General features: G+C 43.5%; 1 protein-coding gene across 13 annotated transcripts in view; it reads right to left on the reverse strand.

Annotated features, from left to right (window-relative positions):
* The window catches only part of rims2a (regulating synaptic membrane exocytosis 2a), a 215,292-nt gene that overhangs the window by 20,346 nt on the left and 174,031 nt on the right, over positions 1-20,915 (reverse strand). For 8 of the 13 annotated variants that reach the window (XM_042310264.1, XM_042310266.1, XM_042310267.1 and 5 more), the window contains 2 exons: positions 20,460-20,623; positions 7,977-8,233 (listed from right to left, as the gene is read on the reverse strand). The exons of 4 other annotated variants lie outside the window; for them this stretch is intronic. In XM_042310264.1, coding sequence (XP_042166198.1) covers positions 7,977-8,233; positions 20,460-20,623 — 421 coding nt within the window. Of the gene's footprint in view, positions 1-7,976; positions 8,234-19,695; positions 19,825-20,459; positions 20,624-20,915 lie in introns of those variants that run through there. One more of the 13 variants, XM_042310300.1, reaches the window with a different exon arrangement.

Here is a 20,915-nt window from a genome sequence, read left to right on the forward strand (position 1 = left end):
GCGTTATAGCAGCAGCCGTTATAGCTGCAGCCGTTAACAGCAGCCGTCGTTATAGCAGCAGTCGTTATAGCAGTAGTCGTTATAGCAGCAGCCGTTATAGCAGCAGTCGTTATAGCAGCAGTCGTTATAGCAGCAGCCGTTATAGCAGCAGCCTTTATAGCAGCAGTCGTTATAGCAGCATTATAGCAGCAGCCTTTATAGCAGCAGTCGTTATAGCAGCATTATAGCAGCAGCCTTTATAGCAGCAGTCGTTATAGCAGCAGTCGTTATAGCAGCAGCCGTTAAAGCAGCAGTCGTTATAGCAGCGTTATAGCAGCAGTCGTTATAGCAGCAGTCGTTATAGCAGCAGCCGTTATAGCAACAGCCTTTATAGCAGCAGCCACAGTGTAGTGTAGGCTACATGGGAGCAGAGATGCTCCATGCATCATCCAACACTATGTGTCTGGTCTCCTCTGAGATGAATTTGGAACCAGCTCTAAAAGGAGGTGGTGTTTGTGTGTGTGGTATTTGAGTGTGTGTGTGTATGTGTGTGTGTGTGTGTGTGTGTGTGTGTGTGTGTGTGTGTGTGTGTGTGTGTGTGTGTGTGTGTGTGTGTGTGTGTGTGTGTAAAGACTGCAACCCAGATTAGAAGAAGATGAATTACCCTCCTCTGGACTCAATAAGCTCAACGTTCAGCTATTTTACAGCCTAGAACAGACACTTAGTCGAGGGACAGTAGAACACCATATCTACGTTACAATCTATAAGTGGTGAGGCTGGTATGTACACAATGCATTTTGGACTACATCTGTGTGTCTCTTTCTCTCTAATGCTTCTCCAAAAGAATGAGATATAAAATCTCTGGCATGTCAGCTCTACCTGAACACCAACTGAACCATCAGTAAATTCAGACTGGAGAAAGGCTCTGCTACTTCCCAGACAGACTTTATCAGGACTCAGAGTGTTAACAGAACAGCACAGAGAGACAACCCAGGGAGGGCTTGGGACAATACTACTATTTGTGCTGCAAGACAATACGGACTAGTTCAATCATACATGTATAATAGATGTCTTACAATCTGACCTGTGTGGTGGAATTATTGTAATCAAAAGGAGAGACTTAGATTTCTTCAAAACAATCAAACAATTATTATTTAATTATTGCAGTAATGGAGCTGGTCCGTAATCACCCCTGGAGGTGATCACTGAGAACTCAACCAGCTGGTTGGAGCCACAGCATTTTCTAGCAAAGTCCATCCTCCTTCAGTCTACACGACAAACAACAGATGTATGGAATGGGTCACAAGGTTAAGATTTGTATGAAAGATGCTTATAATTCACAGCAGACAGTATCTGCTGTAACAACAGTCCTCATTATGTAGAGATCAGGGTCTGGCCCCCCAACTCCATACTGGAGCCATCTCCCCCTGGTACCCCAGTACAGAAACATTAACTCATGCTCTGGAATGCGGTATCACCCAAAGACATCTCCTGTCAGTGTTAAATCTCCCAGAGGCCCACTTTCAGTTCACACAGACACAATAGAGTTATAAGAACCCTCTATTCTGTTGCATAAAACAACCATTTGATGCAATTTCAGCATTATAACATAATCTTGCAATGTTGCTCTCGCACATGACCTGAAGAAAGTACAATAGCAACATGCAGATGATTCTGAGCCAGAATGCATATTAATCATCTCCTGAAGCAGCTTAACTGAAGTGTCGTTGAGGTCACAAGATTGCAACACAATTCTGTAACTGTAACTATCTTTATCAGCACAATGTTTGATGACAACTTGCCTAGAAAAATGCTGAGATAGTAAATATGACAGATTGGGGAATTTTAGGACATCATGTTTATTACCCTACCTGTCCTATTTGAACACATCACATTTAATTAGTTACAATATCGGTACGTTTGAAACATTGCATAAGGCAATAGACACAGCAACACATTTTCCAATGGCTTGCAGAATTTGAGGCACTAAAGTGTGTTTTTTTCTGCTGAGGCAGATTTGATAACAGCAGTTTTGGGGGAGGAGGATGTATAGGGATTTAGAGTCTTCTCCACCAAGGCTAGAGTGTAATTACCAGACTGCTGAATGAAGTCTGAAACAATCAAACTTTACACATCAACTCTGTGTTTCAGCTTGGTCATGAGTAACGCCACGCTGACACATACACGCACACATGCCCACATGTGTACACACACAAGTGCCCACAAGTGTATGCACACACACACACGTGCACGCACACACATGCAGAAAAACCTCAGCCCTATGAAGCAGCTATCACAACAAGATTAATTACACCATTATGTTCAAGCTAACAAACTTCTATAATCCACATTTATCCCTCAACCTTATGGTAACCTTGAATTAACACGGCAGAATAGCGAATAACAAGGTCAATACATTACATGCCTGGTACAGTAAGACAGTCCCTTCAGCAGAAATATCCAAACGTCAACACGAGAACTTCACATCTGTTACACGGTGCTATTTTAAGTAAGAACAAATACCATCGTCTTCGAATAAAAGGAACAAAGTGTGTGTGCGTGTGTGTGCATGTTTCTTTGCACATGACCTCTTGATGCACACTTGGGAACAACCCCTGTACGTGTCTGTCAGTCAGACTCTGTGTGGCCAACCTGCTCCAATCCCATCCACATGGCTACAGAGAGAACATCTACAATAACCTCTTAAATCCATCCATCCTTTGAATGCGCCCCTTAAGTCGGCGGTCAGGGCCTCTGGGTAAATCAACAACAAAGTAGGCCAAAGAGAGAGAGAGAGAGTACATTGCAGGGGGACAACATGGCTGTCTCCATCCATTGGTTGGTTCAGAACCAGGACAAAGATTTGAGAGTCGGACACACAGACATACTCACGCTGATGCACCTAAAAGCATTGAGTGAAATATTGATATGCTCTTAAGATTCAAGCTGAAGGGGGATGTGTCTGTGTGTGTGTGTGTGTGTGTGTGTGTGTGTGTGTGTGTGTGTATTTTGCAGCAAAATCTTGACATGGATAGGCCTGCCTGACTTGTACAAAAACATGACAATATTATATATATATATATATATATATACATACAGTGGGGAGAACAAGTATTTGATACACTGCCGATTTTGCAGGTTTTCCTACTTACAAAGCATGTAAAGGTCTGTCATTTTTATCATAGGTACACTTCAACTGTGAGAGACGGAATCTGAAACAAAAATCCAGAAAATCACATTGTATGAATTTTAAGTAATTAATTAGCATTTTATTGCATGACATAAGTATTTGATACATCAGAAAAGCAGAACTTAATATTTGGTACAGAAACCTTTGTTTGCAATTACAGAGATCATACATTTCCTGTAGTTCTTGACCAGCTTTGCAAATACTGCAGCAGGGATTTCGGCCCACTCCACCATACAGACTTTCTCCAGATCCTTCAGGTTTCAGGGCTGTTGCTGGGCAATACGGACTTTCAGCTCCCTCCAAAGATTTTCAATTGGGTTCAGGTCTGGAGACTGGCTAGGCCACTCCAGGATCTTGAGATGCTTCTTACGGAGCCACTCCTTAGTTGCCCTGGCTGTGTGTTTCGGGTCGTTGTCATGGTGGAAGACCTAGCCACGACCCATCTTCAATGCTCTTACTGAGGGAAGGAGGTTGTTGGCCAAGATCTCGCGATACATGGCCCCATCCATCCTCCCCTCAATACGGTGCAGTCGTCCTGTCCCCTTTACAGAAAAGCATCCCCAACGAATTATGTTTCCACCCCCAATACTTCACGGTTGGAATGGTGTTCCTGGGGTTGTACTCATCCTTCTTCTTCTTCCTAACATAGCGAGTGGAGTTTAGACCAAAAAGTAACGAGTTCAAACAGGTGCAGTTAATACAGGTAATGAGTGGAGAACAGGAGGGCTTCTTAAAGAAAAACTAACAGGTCTGTGAGAGCCAGAATTCTTACTGGTTGGTAGGTGATGGTAAATTCTTATGTCAATGCAAATTAATTACTTAAAAATCATACAATGTGATTTTCTGGATTTTTGTTTTAGATTCTGTCTCTCACAGTTGAAGTGTACCTATAATAAAAATTACAGAGCTCTACACGCTTTGTAAGTAGGAAAACCTGCAAAATCGTCAGTGTATCAAATACATGTTCTCCCCACTGTATACTGTATATATACAGTTGAAGTCGGACGTTTACATACACTTAGGTTGGACCCTGACAAATTTCTTGTTAACAAACTCGTTTTGGCAAGTTGGTTAGGACGTACTTTGTACATGACACAAGTCATTTTTCCAACAATTGTTTACAGACAGATTATTTCACTTATAATTCACTGTATCAGAATTCCAGTGGGTCAGAAGTTTACATATACTAAATTGACTGTGCCTTTAAACAGCTTGGAAAATTCCAGAAAATGATGTCATGGCTTTAGAAGCTTCTGATAGGCTAATTGACATCATTTGAGTCAATTGGAGGTGTACCTGTGGGTGCATTTCAAGGCCTACCTTCAAACTCAGTGCCTCGTTGCTTGACATCATAGGAAAGTCAAAATAAATCAGCCAAGACCTCAGAAGAAAAATTGTAGACCTCCACAAGCCTGGTTCATCCTTGGGAGAAATTTCCAAATGCCTGAAGGTACCACGTTCAACTGTACAAACAATAGTACACAAGTATAAACACCATGGGACCACACAGCCGTCATACCGCTCAAGAAGGAGACGTGTTCTGCCTCCTAGAGATGAACATACTTTGGTGAGAAAAGTGCAAATCAATCCCAGAACAACAGCAAAAGACCGTGTGAAGATGCTGGAGGGATGCACAGTAAAACGAGTCCTATATCGACATAACCTGAAAGGCCACTCAGCAAGGAAGAAACCACTGCTCCAAAACCTCCATAAAAAAGCCAGACTACGGTTTGCAACTGCACATAGGGATAAAGATTGTACTTTTTGGAGAAATGTCCTCTGGTCTGATGAAACAACGACCATCATTATGTTTGGAGGGAAAAGGGGGAGGCTTGCAAACCGAAGACCACCATCCCAACCGTGAAGCACGGGGGTGGCAGCATCATGTTGTGGGGGTGCTTTTCTGCAGGAGGGACTGGTGCACTTCACAAAATAGATGGCATCATGAGGGTGGAAAAGTATATGGATATATTGAAGCAACATCTCAAGACATCAGTCAGGAAGTTAAAACTTGGTCACGAATGGGTCTTCCAAATGGACAATGACCCCAAGCATACTTCCAAAGTTGTGGCAAAATGGCTTAAGGACAACAAAGTCAAGGTATTGGAGTGGCCATCACAAAGTCCTGACCTGAATCCTATAGAAGATTTGTGGGCAGAACTGAAAAAGCGTGTGCGAGCAAGGAGGCCTACAAACCTGGCTCCCAAGTGGGTGGGCCTATGCCCTCCCAGGACCACCCATGGCTGCGCCCCTGCCCAGTCATATGAAATCCATTGATTAGGGCCTCATTAATTTTTTCAATTGAGATTCCCTCATATGAACTGTAACTCAGTAAAATCAATGAAATTGTTGCATGTTGCTTTTATATATATTTCCTTTTGATATAAACACAATCATAGCTTTTGCATTCTGTCATGGTTTCACCACAGCACATCATTCTGTCAGAGTGGCACCACAGCACATCATTCTGTCATGGTTTCACCACAGCACATCATTCTGTCATGATTTCACCACAGCACATCATTCTGTCATGGTTTCACCACAGCACATCATTCTGTCAGAGTGGCACCCCAGCACATCATTCTGTCATGGTTTCACCACAGCACACCCTTCTGTCATGGTTTCACCACAGCACATCATTCTGTCATGGTTTCACCACAGCACATCATTCTGTCAGAGTGGCACCACAGCACATCATTCTGTCATGGTTTCACCACAGCACACCCTTCTGTCATGGTTTCACCACAGCACATCATTCTGTCATGGTTTCACCACAGCACATCATTCTGTCAGAGTGGCACCACAGCACACCCTTCTGTCATGGTTTCACCACAGCACACCCTTCTGTCATGGTTTCACCACAGCACATCATTCTGTCATGTGCTCATTCATTTCCAGAGAAGTTGTGTACTTGCCTTTTGTGAAATAACCATTGAGACTAATTTCTTATACAACCACATCATGGATGGGGTTAGAAATGGGAAGAGACAAGTGTCTTACAGATAAAGACATGACGATGTGCTATGTAGAGACCCTATCAGGAATATTGTCCAATTCGTGACAAAATCAGTCACTCAAAGAACTTCAGAAGCTCACTTCAGTCACGAGTCAAAAAGGGGCGAAGGAGGAGAGAGGTTATACTGACAGGGCTGTGGTGCCACTCCGACAGAATGATGTGCTGTGGTGAAGCCATTACAGAATGCTGTGCTGTGGTGAAATAAGGAATGACTAAAACTACAAAGAGATAAGACTGTCATGTCATGTGCCTGTCAAATCATGGGTTGGAGGGGTAAGGCAGCGCCACGTGAGTAACGCACACACACACACACAATCATTCCGCACCTCCCTTTACGTTCAACCCTCAGTGGACACGACTGATGAAGAAGGGAGGAGTGATCATTGACCATAATCATCCAAGACCGGGACCGGGTCTGCGTCCCAAATGGCACCCTACTCCCTCCATCGTGCACTACTTTTGACCAGCATATAGTGAATAGGGCGCAATTTGGGACACCAGTTTGGATGACAAAACAAAGGCCATTTAAGGTGTGAACAAGTGACCTCTTGAGACAGCAGTGCGTCACCTCTCAGGACCTTGGGTATGATTGAAGCTGACCTTCCTACAGATGGACCAGAACTCAATCAGGGACAACCCGTGACCAAGACAACCCAGCCAGCCACCTGCCTGCCTGCAGCACTTTTTATTGTCACATTCAAGTTCCACTCTCTCGAAATAACACAAGTCCATGTAAAAATAACCAACATTATGTTGGTGGGCTTTGCTTTGTGTGATATTAACTGAGGAACGTGTTATGAAAATAACGTATGATATTTTCAGGTCATCTATTGGTGTAAATCACAGCAATAATGGCCTTTACCAGTCCTTTCCTTCAGGAGGAGTACATTCAATTGGCCTAGTTTTTTTAAATGAGAGGCTACAACAATGTGTTACCCTCTAGCCTCACAGTGCTAGGTGGTTTGACTGTTTTCATCATTATCTCTCTCTTCCTCGCTATCGTTCTCTCTCTTGCTCTCTATTGCTTTCTCTCTCTCTCTCTCTTTCTCTCTCTCTCTCTCTCTCTCGATAATCAGTTCATACTGTTCTGATACACCTATGACAAGAGGTTCTCCTTTGAGTATTCATGACAAACATTGTGACACAAATGAAATCAAATGTAAAATGTTTCTCTCCCACCGGCTGCGTCTCCACCAGTCAGTCTATGAATAGACCCAGAGTGCTACGTGATACTGAGGCCCTTAGAGTATAGAGCATCTTCAAAACGTGACTGAGAACAGAAAGAGAAAGTATGTAGCTGAGGCCTCCTCTCTGCCTTGTGAAACATAAATGGAACGGCAAAACTACAGTATCGAAAAACAACAAAAGGAATACGAAAACACATGAGAACCATTATCACGTACACATCATTAACAATCCATTGCGATGGTCTGCATGTTGTGTTCTTGTACAGCCTTGTTCCTGCAAAGAACAATAATCATAAGAAAGGGTTTCAAGACAGGAAGGAAAGTGTCTCTACAGTAGGATTGTCATCGTCTAGGAGGAAGAGAGAAATGACGAGGATAAAACACATTCATGCCATCCTAGACATCCTTCTAGCTCTGGATCCAGAACTCCTGCAGACAGAAAGATATGCAAACTGGAGGAAAAGGAAAGAACTGAGGTATCACATGACATGCATGGAAAGAGAGAGGGGCAGAAAGACATGACACACAGACAGTGTCGTAGTACATCAGAGAACAGAGGGAAGGACAGAGGCATATATATCCCAAGTGACTCAGGCACGCCTACCTGTTTGGCTGAGCTGAGAGGTACTCCTGCTTTTCCGCGAGAGGCCAACCACTGCCGCCATTTTGGCACCAATACTGGAGCGTCTCTTCTTGTCCCCGTCCCCGTCCCCGCCTACCATGCCTACGCCCGTGTCCGATTGGCTGCCGTCCGTCTTCTCCAGGTTGCACATGTCTCCACCGATGCTTGTGCTCTTGGTCATGTTCATACTCCCTGACGACGTGCCCAACTGCCTGTTTTTCATTTTGGACGTAAAGTCACTGTCAGCCACGCACCACCATTACAGGGGCAGGCCAGGACAGACAGGATAGAGGAGAGGGGGAGGAGAGGAAGAGGAAGAGGAGGTAGAGGACAGGAGGTAAGAGAGGAAGAGAAGAGGCATAGGAGACAGGGGTGGAGACAGAGGAGGAGAGAAGAGGAGACAGAGGAGACATGGGAGACAGGGGAGATGAGAAAACGAGACCGGGGAGGAGACAGAGGACGAGAGGAGACAAGGACAGGATTCAGCTACAGTAGTCTAGGACTTAGGGAATAGGTTTAGAGACAGGGCTCAGCTACAGTAGTCTAGGACTTAGGGAATAGGTTTAGAGACAGGGCTCAGCTACAGTAGTCTAGGACTTAGGGAATAGGTTTAGAGACAGGGCTCAGGTACAGTAGTCTAGGACTTAGGGAATAGGTTTAGAGACAGGGCTCAGCTACAGTAGTCTAGGACTTAGGGAATAGGTTTAGAGACAGGGCTCAGCTACAGTAGTCTAGGATTTAGGGAATAGGTTTAGAGACAGGGCTCAGCTACAGTAGTCTAGGACTTAGGGAATAGGTTTAGAGACAGGGCTCAAGGTCCTCTGGCTAAACTTCCCACAGATGGGTCATGCACTGGATGGGTAGCTGGCTGATTGATACATTAATATGGCTGCTTTACTGCTTTTGTGATCATTGTCAAATGAGTACATATACAAAACAGTCAAAAATGAAAAGTGAATTCAACTAACATGCAGAGAGGTACAGTAAAAGCCTGTGACACCTTGTTCCTAACCATCTAAAATGAAACAGTCATATTGTTTGAACAACGAAATATCCTTCACCTTTTTAAGAAATAAGACATCTTAATTCTAAAGCTCTAAATTCTGGTCTTTCTACTTTTTATCCCCGGCTTCAGATGAGCTATTCATTCTGACTGGCCATCTGTTCTTATTTATTCTCCTCAGGATTCAATTGATCAAAGAAAAGATGTGAAGTTTGACCCTGATTCATGAGCACGCTTACAATACGGGTGAGAAATTATTCCAAAAAATAAATGTTCTTTGTCTGCTTGAAAGGAAATAGGTGTCGAAATGAAGGTCTCATTTTGGCTCACAGTCCTGGGTTTAAAGTTTGAGAGACAAATGATACCCCGTGCCATGGGTTTCAAGTCCTAATGAGTATAAGGGAGTATAAATACGTGGTAAAGAGCCGCCAGAGGACAGGAGCCGTCTAAAACTGCGGCTGACCTATAACGCACAATTGTCTCATCCAGACGATTTTAAGAAAAGTCAATAGGATCTCTACCATTCACGTCTGTGGTATTTAGTTCTCTATTCAGTAGGAAGCTGTTCCATAGGCTACTTCCCGTACTTGCTCTGAAGGTGGTTATATAGGGCTCGTGTATCCTCACTCAGTGAAGGGATGTTTCTGCTTCTGTATGAACTGAACACGTCCACTGGGTTCATCCAAATCGCCTGTAGATACTGAACTGAACACGTCCACTGGGTTCATCCTAATCGCCTGTAGATACTGAACTGAACACGTCCACTGGGTTCATCCTAATCGGCTGTAGATACTGAACTGAACACGTCCACTGGGTTCATCCTAATCGCCTGTAGATACTGAACTGAACACGTCCACTAGGTTCATCCTAATCGCCTGTAGATACTGAACTGAACACGTCCACTGGGTTCATCCTAATCGCCTGTAGATACTGAACTGAACACGTCCACTGGGTTCATCCTAATCGGCTGTAGATACTGAACACGTCCACTGGGTTCATCCTAATCGCCTGTAGATACTGAACTGAACACGTCCACTGGGTTCGTCCAAATCGGCTGTAGATACTGAACTGAACACGTCCACTGGGTTCATCCTAATCGCCTGTAGATACTGAACTGAACACGTCCACTGGGTTCATCCTAATCGCCTGTAGATACTGAACTGAACACGTCCACTGGGTTCATCTTAATCGACTGTAGATACTGAACTGAACACGTCCACTGGGTTCGTCCAAATCGGCTGTAGATACTGAACTGAACACGTCCACTGGGTTCATCCTAATCGCCTGTAGATACTGAACTGAACACGTCCACTGGGTTCATTCTAATCGCCTGTAGATACTGAACTGAACACGTCCACTGGGTTCATCCTAATCGCCTGTAGATACTGAACTGAACACGTCCACTGGGTTCATTCTAATCGCCTGTAGATACTGAACTGAACACGTCCACTGGGTTCATCCTAATCGCCTGTAGATACTGAACTGAACACGTCCACTGGGTTCATCCTAATCGGCTGTAGATACTGAACTGAAAGAGGCACAGTGAATACTGTACATCTAAATGATTATTTTATCCTCCTATCATATAGCCTACATTAGTTATTTACAAAAAATAACCTATAATACATGCTACAATTCACTAACTATGGATTACTCTGTTTAACTATGAGTTTCCATCAGCCAGCAATACACATGTAAGACTTAAAGCTCCTCAGAAATCAATCAGCCCATAAGCTCACTGTATTAGCTCAGTGTTCTGAGGGAGAGAGGGGTATGCAAGTGAGAAGTAAGCGATCCCTGTCTCTGCACACTCATGAGTTTATTAAGAGCACTGGAAAGAGAGAGAGAGATGTGTTGAACTATTTGCACATCATTACAACACTGTATACTGACAAAATATAACATTTGAAATGTATTTTGGAACTTTTGTAAGTGTAATCTTTAGAGAGAGAGAGAGAGAGAGAGAGAGAGAGAGAGAGAGAGAGAGAGGGGAGAGACAGAAAGAGACAATGAGGGAGAATGAGAGAGAGAGAACAGAGTGAAAGGAGAGAGATAGGGAGAAAGGAGAGAGAGAGACAACACAAGAGAGAGAACGAGAGAGAGAGAAAGGAGAGAGAGGGACAGAGAGACAACAAAAGAGAGAGAACCAGAGAGAGAGAAAGGAGAGAGAGAGAGAAAGTAGAGAGGGAGAAAGGAGAGAGAGAGGGAGAAAAGAGAGAGGGAGAAAAGAGAGAGATAGGGAGAAAGGAGAGAGAGGGGGAGAAAATAGAGAGAGGGGGAGAAAGGAGAGAGGGAGAAAAGAGAGAGAGAGAAAAGAGAGAGAGGGAGAAAAGAGAGAGAGAAAGAGAGAGTGGGAGAAAAGAGAGAGATGGAGAAAAGAGAGAGAGATAGGGAGAAAGGAGAGCGAGAGAGGAAGAAAAGAGAGAGAGAGAGGGAGAAAGGAGAGAGAGATAGGGAGAAAAGAGAGAGAAATAGTGAGAAATGAGAGAGAGGGAAAAAAGAGAGAAAGGGAAAAAAGAGAGAGAGAGGGAGAAAGGAGAGGGATAAAGGAGAGCGAGAGGGAGAAAAGGAGAGAGGGAGAATGAGAGAGAGAGAAAGGAGAGAGAAAGTAGAGAGGGAGGAAGGAGAGCGAGACCTTGCTAATAGACTCATTAGGTGAGTTGGTGCTCTCCTCTGGCAGGGAGGTCAGCCAGGTGATCTCTTGGCAGGTGGCCCTGTTCTGTCTGACCTCAGGTGGCACACACAGTCATTAGAAGGGCCAGTGTGACAGAGATGACAGAGTTAGAGGTGTCATGTACAGAGATAATTTTTCCTCTCTCCACCTCTCATCTCCATGATCATCAATGAGAGGTCAGAAGGTCAGAATGGAACTCTGTGAAACACACTGATCTTCAAAAGGTTGATTGTCTGTTTAAAGCATTTCGCAATATACAGTTGAAGTCAGACGTTTACATACACTTAGGTTGGAATCATTAAAACTCGTTTTTCAACCACTCCACAAATCTCTTGTTAATAAACTATAGTTTTGGCAAGTCGGTTAGGACATCTACTTTGTACATGACACAAGTAATTTTTCCAACAATTGTTTACAGACAGATTATTTAACTTATAATTCACTGCATCACAATTCCAGTGGGTCAAAAGTTTACATACACTAAATTGACTGTGCCTTTAAACAGCTTGGAAAATTCCAGAAAATGATGTCATGGCTTTAGAAGCTTCTGATAGGCTAATTGACATCATTTGAGTCAATTGGAGGTGTACCTGTGGATGTATTTCAAGGCCTACCTTCAAACTCAGTGCCTCGTTGCTTGACATCATGGGAAAATCAAAAGAAATCAGCCAAGACCTCAGAAGAAAAATTGTAGACCTCCACAAGTCTGGTTCATCCTTGGGAGAAATTTCCAAATGCCTGAAGGTACCACGTTCATCTGTACAAACAATAGTATTCAAGTATAAACACCATGGGACCACACAGCTGTCATACCGCTCAGGAAGGAGACGCGTTCTGTCTCCTAGAGATGAATGTACTTTGGTGCGAAAAGTGTAAATCAATCCCATAAAAACAGCAAAGGACCTTGTGAAGATGCTGGAGGAAACAGGTACAAAAGTATCTATATCCACAGTAAAACGAGTCCTATATCCACATAACCTGAAAGGCCTCTCAGCAAGGAAGATGCCACTGCTCCAAAACCGCCATAAAAAAGCCAGACTACGGTTTGCAACTGCACATGGGGACAAAGACATTTTTGGAGAAATGTCCTCTGGACTGATGAAACCAAAATAAAACTGTTTGGCCATAATGACCATCGTTATGTTTGGAGGAAAAAGTGGGAGGCTTGCAAGCCGAAGAACACCATCCCAACCGTGAAGCACAGGGGTGCAGCGTCATGTTGTGGAGGTGCTTTGCTGCAGGAGGGACTGGTGAACTTCACAAAATAGATGGCATCATGAGGTGGGATAGTTATGCGGATATATTGAAGCTACATCTCAAGACATCAGTCAGGAAGTTAAAGCTTGGTCGCAAATGGGTCTTGCAAATGGACAATGACCCCAAGCATACTTCCAAAGTTGTGGCAAAATGGCTTAAGGACAACAAAGTCAAGGTATTGGAGTGGCCATCACAAAGCCCTGACCTCAATCCTATAGAAAATTTGTGGCCAGAACTGAAAAGGCGTGTGTGAGCAAGGAGGCCTACAAACCTGACTCCGCTACACCAGCTCTGTCAGGAGGAATGGGTCAAAATTCACCCAACTTATTGTGGGAAGCTTGTGGAAGGCTACCCAAAACGTTTGACCCAAGTTAAACAATTTAAAGGCAATGCTTCCAAATACTAATTGAGTGTATGTAAACTTCTGAGCCACTAGGAATGTGATGAAAGAAATAAAAGCTGAAATAAATTATTCTCTCTACTATTATTCTGACATTTCACATTCTTAAAATAAAGTGGTGATCCTAACAGACCTAATACAAGGAATTTTTACTAGGATTAAATGTCAGGAATTGTGAAAAACTGAGTTTAAATGTATTTGGCTAAGGTGTGTGTAAACTTCTGACTTCAAATGTAACTGCTGTTATGATACTGACAAAGTACACCATGATACTACTGGAAAGTTCTCAGGCCTAACCCGCATTCATCTCAGTCTGAATGCAGTAGAGTGCCAGGAAAACATTTTCTATTGAGCTCAGTGGATGCATGTGGCCAGTCCTCGCCTACACTATTCTCTCTCCACTTCTTCCATGAACTCAGCAGAGATGACTGAGCATTTATCCAAGCTTCCTAGGCTGTCAGCTCCTCTCTGAATTTGTATTATTCATGAGTTTGCCAACAGGTGAATGTAGGAGTTACCTGTTGCAATAGAATACTAATTGTAACTAGCTAAAAACATATCAGAGGAAAATCTTCTCTTCAAAATTAAAATCTGGAATGCTCTATTGGAATACCGCCTTGTTTAACTTTGCCACCCTGTGTTGTTTTGCATGGTCATGGTTGGCACTGCCTAAAGTCTCACTAGAGGAGGGTAAGGGTTGTTAAGTAGCTCAGATGGAAATTACAAGCACACCTCATAAAGCCCATTGTTTATGATAGTAAGTGGTGTTAGTGAGAGCTGCTCTGTCGTGGATTACATAGAGGATTAGTCTCCAATAAAGCACCTCGGAACCCTTGAAGAAGTGACTTCAAGGGCAACAAACGCAGTGGGTTTTAATTGGCATTTTCACATGTGCTTTTTATCTCTACTATGGTGGTGTTGTTTAATCTACTGACACAAAATGACAACAGTGAAGTTGTGGGCTGCTCTTATACATAGTCAAATATTAATGTGAGATCAATATGATTCCTAAGCAGCATTTCTATTGCCTGGCTTCATCCTACATGCCAGACAGACAGATCTTCAACAAGGCTATACATGGCTGCAGTTTATCTGAGTCCTCAGTTCAGGGGATGGTCTATGAGAGCTATAGTTTGCCTCAAAAATATACCAAAATCTCCCATCTAATGTTATGGATGGCCTTCTACCACTCCTCCTCCCCCTCCCCCCACTCCTCCCCCACCCCCACATCCTCCTCCTCCTTAGCTCATTGCTGAGTCTTGTGTCAGGGTCTGTCCGCAATGCTAGGCAGCTTGGAACACTGAGCCTCTCCAGAGACTGGAGGGACTGGTTTCAACCCCAGCTAACTGAACAAACCAACACTGTGTTCCTTCCTTGTCATGCAGATTGTTGCTGTGTGTTTCATTTTCATCTAGGCCAAGATGTTCCCTCAGCTAAAACAAGAGCTGCACAAGTATTTCTGTGTGTTCACGGGCCAACAGGATTTAGTCTGGTTGGCTCCTATTCGAGGCAGTGAGCAGCATTTTAAATGCATGTTCAATGTAGGTCTGTTCTTAGGTAAAAATAGCACAACCTCTGCACATTTTTGATTTAGACGAAAATACTTTAACAAAAGCATGAAAATGCTTGAACTGAAGTTTAAACATATTATTGAAAGGATCATTTTTTTCTCAAAACAGCTTTTCAAATGATTAATACTAATTCAAGATAACTGTAAATAACTTCAGTCACTGAACTGAAAGTGACTGACAGGCACCTTGACAACCGGTTGATGAATGATGGATGTCAGATATGGTCATCTCAGGAAAGACAAATCTTGTCTTTCTCCCCTCTCCCCTCCTCAGCAGCCTCTACTGTGGGATCTAGATACTCTTGCAGAAAGACTGGCGCTAAAACTGAGGTGATGCAGAAATAATTGGTTTCTATGGAAACCGTGCTCCAGGTCAGAGCGTTTGCATGCGTCCTCCTCTCCTCCTATCTACATGAGCCACAGACACAGATAGACGGCTGAGTCTCAACGTTGAGTGACTGAGGTGTTCAGGGAGGCTTATGGGGAATAAGAACAGGGTATACTGAGATATGCTTTGTTTCATCATTTCTCTGTACAGCTTCCCTTGAGTTTAAGTGTAGAGTTGTTTATCCATCTTCGAGGGGGTGCAACTCTAACTTATTGTTAAAGACAGATTTGTCCTTCAATGTATTAGTCTTTACTTTAACTCACAAGAATGAGCAGTTAGCAAGGTAACAGTAATGGATTAAATGGAGAAGAAGGAGGTGTGTGTATTTAAATGTACTGATGGAAAGCTCCTAACTTCCTGGACACCCCTGGCAACCGTTTAGTCCCCTTAGCTTAGTTCACTTCCTGGACACCCCTGGCAGCCGTTTAGTCCCCTTAGCTTAGTTCACTTCCTGGACACCCCTGGCAACCGTTTAGTCCCCTTAGCTTAGTTCACTTCCTGGACACCCCTGGCAACCGTCTTGTCCCCTTAGCTTAGTTCACTTCCTGGACACCCCTGGCAACCGTTTAGTCCCCTTAGCTTAGTTCACTTCCTGGACACCCCTGGCAACCGTCTAGTCCCCTTAGCTTAGTTCACTTCCTGGACACCCCTGGCAACTGTCTAGTCCCCTTAGCTTAGTTCACTTCCTGGACACCCCTGGCAACCGTCTAGTCCCCTTAGCTTAGTTCAGGTGTGTCTGTGTGTGTTTGTGTGTGCATGCATTGGTGCAAAGCGCGTCACAAAAGAGCTTGTGTTGTATTATACACTTTACAATAAACCTCCATTTATGTATCTCTTTTGTCATGTGATTACATGCGTGTGGTAAAAAGGTTATCTTTATCTCCTTGCTGCAAATCATTAACACATCAACTGAACTGAGAGGAGACATGTAACACTGATCTTGAGATTGGATTGTGAAGACTATGAACATAATAACCGTTTCCCAGCACAAAACCCTCCAAGCTTACCGATCACTGTACCCGTATCCCCACCTCATCTCCATATTGTTTTTTTGCTCTTTTGCACCCAGTATCTCTACTTGCACATCATCATCTGCACATCTATCACTCCAGTGTTTAATTGCTAAATTGTAATTATCTCGCCTCTATTTATTGCCTTACCTCCATAATCTTACTTCATTTGCACACACTGTATATAGATTTTCTATTGTGTTATTGACTGTATGTTTGTTTATCCCATGTGTAACTCTGTGTTGTTTTTGTCACACTGCTTTGCTTTATCTTGGCCAGGTTGCAGTTGTAAATGAGAACTTGTTCTCAACTGGTCTACCTAGTTAAGTAAAGGTATAAAAAATAAAAATGAAAAACTGAGAATGATGCCTGTATTGTATGTCCCTGAGCAATCGATGGCCACTGTAGCTATTCACTATCCTTATTGAGTTATTGAAGAGGTTTGGGTTTCTATACAATGCCCTTGTATTGCCAAATGTGAACATCATTCATTCTATTAGAAAACTGTCCATGTAGTACTCTAAGTTAGCCTTGTTCATCTCACCTCTTATTTATCACATTGTTAAGCCAATCGAGTGGAAAAGCCACTCAAATAGTGTCTGTCTGTCTGTCTGTCTGTCTGTCTGTCTCTGTCTGTGCTCCTCTCTGTCTCTGTCTGTCTGTCTGTCTGTCTGTGCTCCTCTCTGTCTGTCTGTCTGTCTGTCTGTCTGCTGTCTGTCTGTCTGTCTGTCTGTCTGTCTGTCTGTCTGTCTGTCTGTCTGTCTGTCTGTCTGTCTGTCTGTCTGTCTGTCTTCCTGTCTGTCTGTCTGTCTGTCTGTCTGTCTGTGATCCTGTCTGTCTCTGTCTGTCTGTCTGTCTGTCTGTCTGTCTGTCTGTGCTCCTCTCTGTCTCTCTGTCTGTCTGTGCTCCTCTCTGTTTCTCTGTCTGTCTGTCTGTGCTCCTCTCTGTTTCTCTATCTGTCTGTCTGTGCTCCTCTCTGTCTCTCTATCTGTCTGTCTGGGATTATCTCTTGTATTGTGTAACAGAACTGTTCAGCGTCCCTGTTAAGATCTCCATAATAAGGCTGGTTGAAAGCATTACCTTGTAGCACACAATAACGGAGTAAATGAAAGGTACACAGCAGCATGAGGAAAAACACTTCATCATCTGAACACTGTGCTCTCCAGCTCTCCATCCATCTGCTTTTCATTCACAAGGAGACTCCTTATCCAGTCCATGCTCTCTGTCTTTTCATTCACAAGGAGACTCCTTATCCAGTCCATGCTCTCTGTCTTTTCATTTACAAGGAGACTCCTTATCCAGTCCATGCTCTCTGTCTTTTCATTCACAAGGAGACTCCTTATCCAGTCCATGCTCTCTGTCTTTTCATTTACAAGGAGACTCCTTATCCAGTCCATGCTGTCTTTTCATTTGTCTTTTCATTCATTTACAAAGAGACTCCTTATCCAGTCCATGCTCTCTGTCTTTTCATTTACAAAGAGACTCCTTATCCAGTCCATGCTCTCTGTCTTTTCATTTACAAAGAGACTCCTTATCCAGTCCATGCTCTCTGTCTTTTCATTTACAAAGAGACATTTACAAAGAGACTCCTTATCCAGTCCATGCTCTCTGTCTTTTCATTTACAAAGAGACTCCTTATCCAGTCCATGCTCTCTGTCTTTTCATTTACAAAGAGACTTCTTATCCAGTCCATGCTCTCTGTCTTTTCATTTACAAAGAGACTCCTTATCCAGTCCATGCTCTCTGTCTTTTCATTTACAAAGAGACTCCTTATCCAGTCCATGCTCTCTGTCTTTTCATTTACAAAGAGACTCCTTATCCAGTCCATGCTCTCTGTCTTTTCATTTACAAAGAGACTCCTTATCCAGTCCATGCTCTCTGTCTTTTCATTTACAAAGAGACTCCTTATCCAGTCCATGCTCTCTGTCTTTTCATTTACAAAGAGACTCCTTATCCAGTCCATGCTCTCTGTCTTTTCATTTACAAAGAGACTTCTTATCCAGTCCATGCTCTCTGTCTTGTCATTCACAAAGAGACTCATTATCCAGTCCATGCTCTCTGATGCTGTGTCACTGGAGTACTAGTTTGAAGCGGCAACACAGGCTTTTACTGTACCTCTACCCAGAACATTACTATTACCATCAACCTCACGGGTTTTCAGTGATCGTACGAGGTACTGCACAGACATTCAAAGTGATTACAAAGAGAGCAGCTGAAAGCATTAACAGCCAGGGTTGAAGAGAGTTGAAGAAAGTTGAAGAGAGTTGTAGTTGAAGGCCAGAGGACAACAGTAGTTGTGGACTGGGTTATGGGGTCAGGGGGTCAGGGTCAGCTGGGTTTACAAGCACATAGAGCCAGCCACAGGCAAGGAAAAGGACATCATACTGGCCAAACACTGAGAGGTACAGACAAACAAGTGATTTAGCAACTGACTGACTACAGCCTTGTGTAACATAACTTTGTGTGTGTGTCCACATCGGTAGCACTTTACTTAATAAGATCTGAGCATTTAGCTTGATGTGTTTTTTCAAAACCGGACTAAAAATAGAGTCTGTTTGCAAGAAGCTCTTAGTTCCTGCTGTGAATGCAATGTAACACTGATTACATCTTATTAGACAGCTAAACTAATCTGTTGGCCTACTGCTGAGAAGAACTCACAGGGTTCCAAATCTATTTGTTCTAATCTTGACATATTTTAACAGCCTCTGTTATGAGGACTATCCTCCCTGTTGAAACAAAACAACTGTCATGTCTGTAATATAAATGTAATATAAATGTATCATGTAAAACATTATGGGAACATGATAACTGGCATTCCACATAAATAATAACATAAATAATGGATTGATGTAAGATTCATGTTAGATTGAGGGATTGAGGTTTGTTTGAGGTCAGGTTTGACCTGAGGTTGGATTGAGGTTAGATTGAGGTCAGGTTAGGTTTGACCTGTGGTTGGATTGAGGTTAGATTGAGGTCAGGTTAGGTTTGACCTGAGGTTGGATTGAGGTTAAATTGAGGTCAGGTTAGGTTTGACCTGTGGTTGGATTGAGGTTAGATCGAGGTCAGGTTAGGTTTGACCTGAGGTTGGATTGAGGTTAGATTGAGGTCAGGTTAGGTTTGACCTGAGGTTGGATTGAGGTTAGATTGAGGTCAGGTTAGGTTGGACCTGAGGTTGGATTGAGGTTAGATTGAGGTCAGGTTAGGTTGGACCTGTGGTTGGATTGAGGTTAGATTGAGGTCAGGTTAGGTTTGACCTGAGGTTGGATTGAGGTTAGATTGAGATCAGGTTAGGTTTGACCGGAGGTTGGATTGAGGTTAGATTGAGGTCAGGTTAGGTTTGACCGGAGGTTGGATTGAGGTTAGATTGAGGTCAGACTGGTGAACTAGTTAACTAGTTACCTGAGGTCAGTCTCTGAGAACCTCCTCCGCAGCATTTCCTCTTCATCCTCCTCCTCCTGTGACTTCTGTGTGACTACAGTGGTCCTCCTCTCACCTCCTTCCTTTTTAGCCTCCTCCTCCCCTTCCCTCTGTTTACCCTGCCCTCTATGTGTACCCCCCGCTCCCCCCCCCACTTCCTCTCGCCCAACTTCCTCTTCCTCCAGCACCTCGCCCAAATGTTCATCCCCTTCCCGTGATTGGTTCCTTGATTCGGAATAGATGAGGACGTAACAGAAGCGCAAACGAGGCGCATGCAAAGCAGAAAGGAAACGAAAGAAAGGTATGTGAAACCAAACTGCAGAAATAAGGTCAACAATGAGAAAAAAATGGAGCATACATAAAACAGCAAAAAAACATGCATATCTGTTTCAGTTATGTTTCAACACGAGACAAACCATACAGCATCGTTTCACACTAGTATGAGTTACCAGTTACGAGCAAACCCCAACCGGAAGCAGTAGAGTTCAAACATTTAGCTCCATTTTCACCTAGGCAGAGCCAAACCGGAACTCACTGGATGGTGGGAAATAGCACAATGCTAGCTGTGCATTTCCCTCTAAAGTTAAGAAACCAAGTGAAAACTATTTTCATTGTGGAAAATGTCTGGACTTGGCAACTTTAGTTGAAAGAAAGGTTCACAGCCTTTGGGGTTTGCCCATCCCTGGCAAGGCAGAGGTATTGGACCTAGGGCTTCTGTCTCCCCTTGGTGTGTTGCTGCTTCCTACCTGATCTTCTGCTTTCCTCGCGGCCGTTCTGATTGGACAGACATGTAGCTCGTGCTGCTGAACCGAGAGGCACTACTGGTTCTCGACACAGCGGACACGTCGCTTACATCACTGTCCGAAGACTTGGCTGACATGTTGTCTGAACCCCGCTGACCATCCCTCCTCTGTAAAGGAGAAACACACACCACTCAGCACACAACTAAAAACAGACGCTCCCTGCTGAGCGCAAAATTGAACATTGTGAAAAGTCTGTGCAACTTCAAGTGAACGTTTACTTTGAGCACTGAGGCTGTACCCGCTTGATGTTAGTTTTAACAGCAGTCAGGTAGGCTACTGTGGCTACTATCATAATGTAGGCCTACCAGAGTCACCTACCATTAAAAACAGTGGAGAAAGTGCATCCCATAACATTTTAACATGCAAATAGCTGTTCTATCATTCAGTCTACAGTAACAG

This window comes from Oncorhynchus tshawytscha, linkage group LG03 (assembly GCF_018296145.1).
Source record: "Oncorhynchus tshawytscha isolate Ot180627B linkage group LG03, Otsh_v2.0, whole genome shotgun sequence".
NCBI lineage: Eukaryota > Metazoa > Chordata > Actinopteri > Salmoniformes > Salmonidae > Oncorhynchus > Oncorhynchus tshawytscha.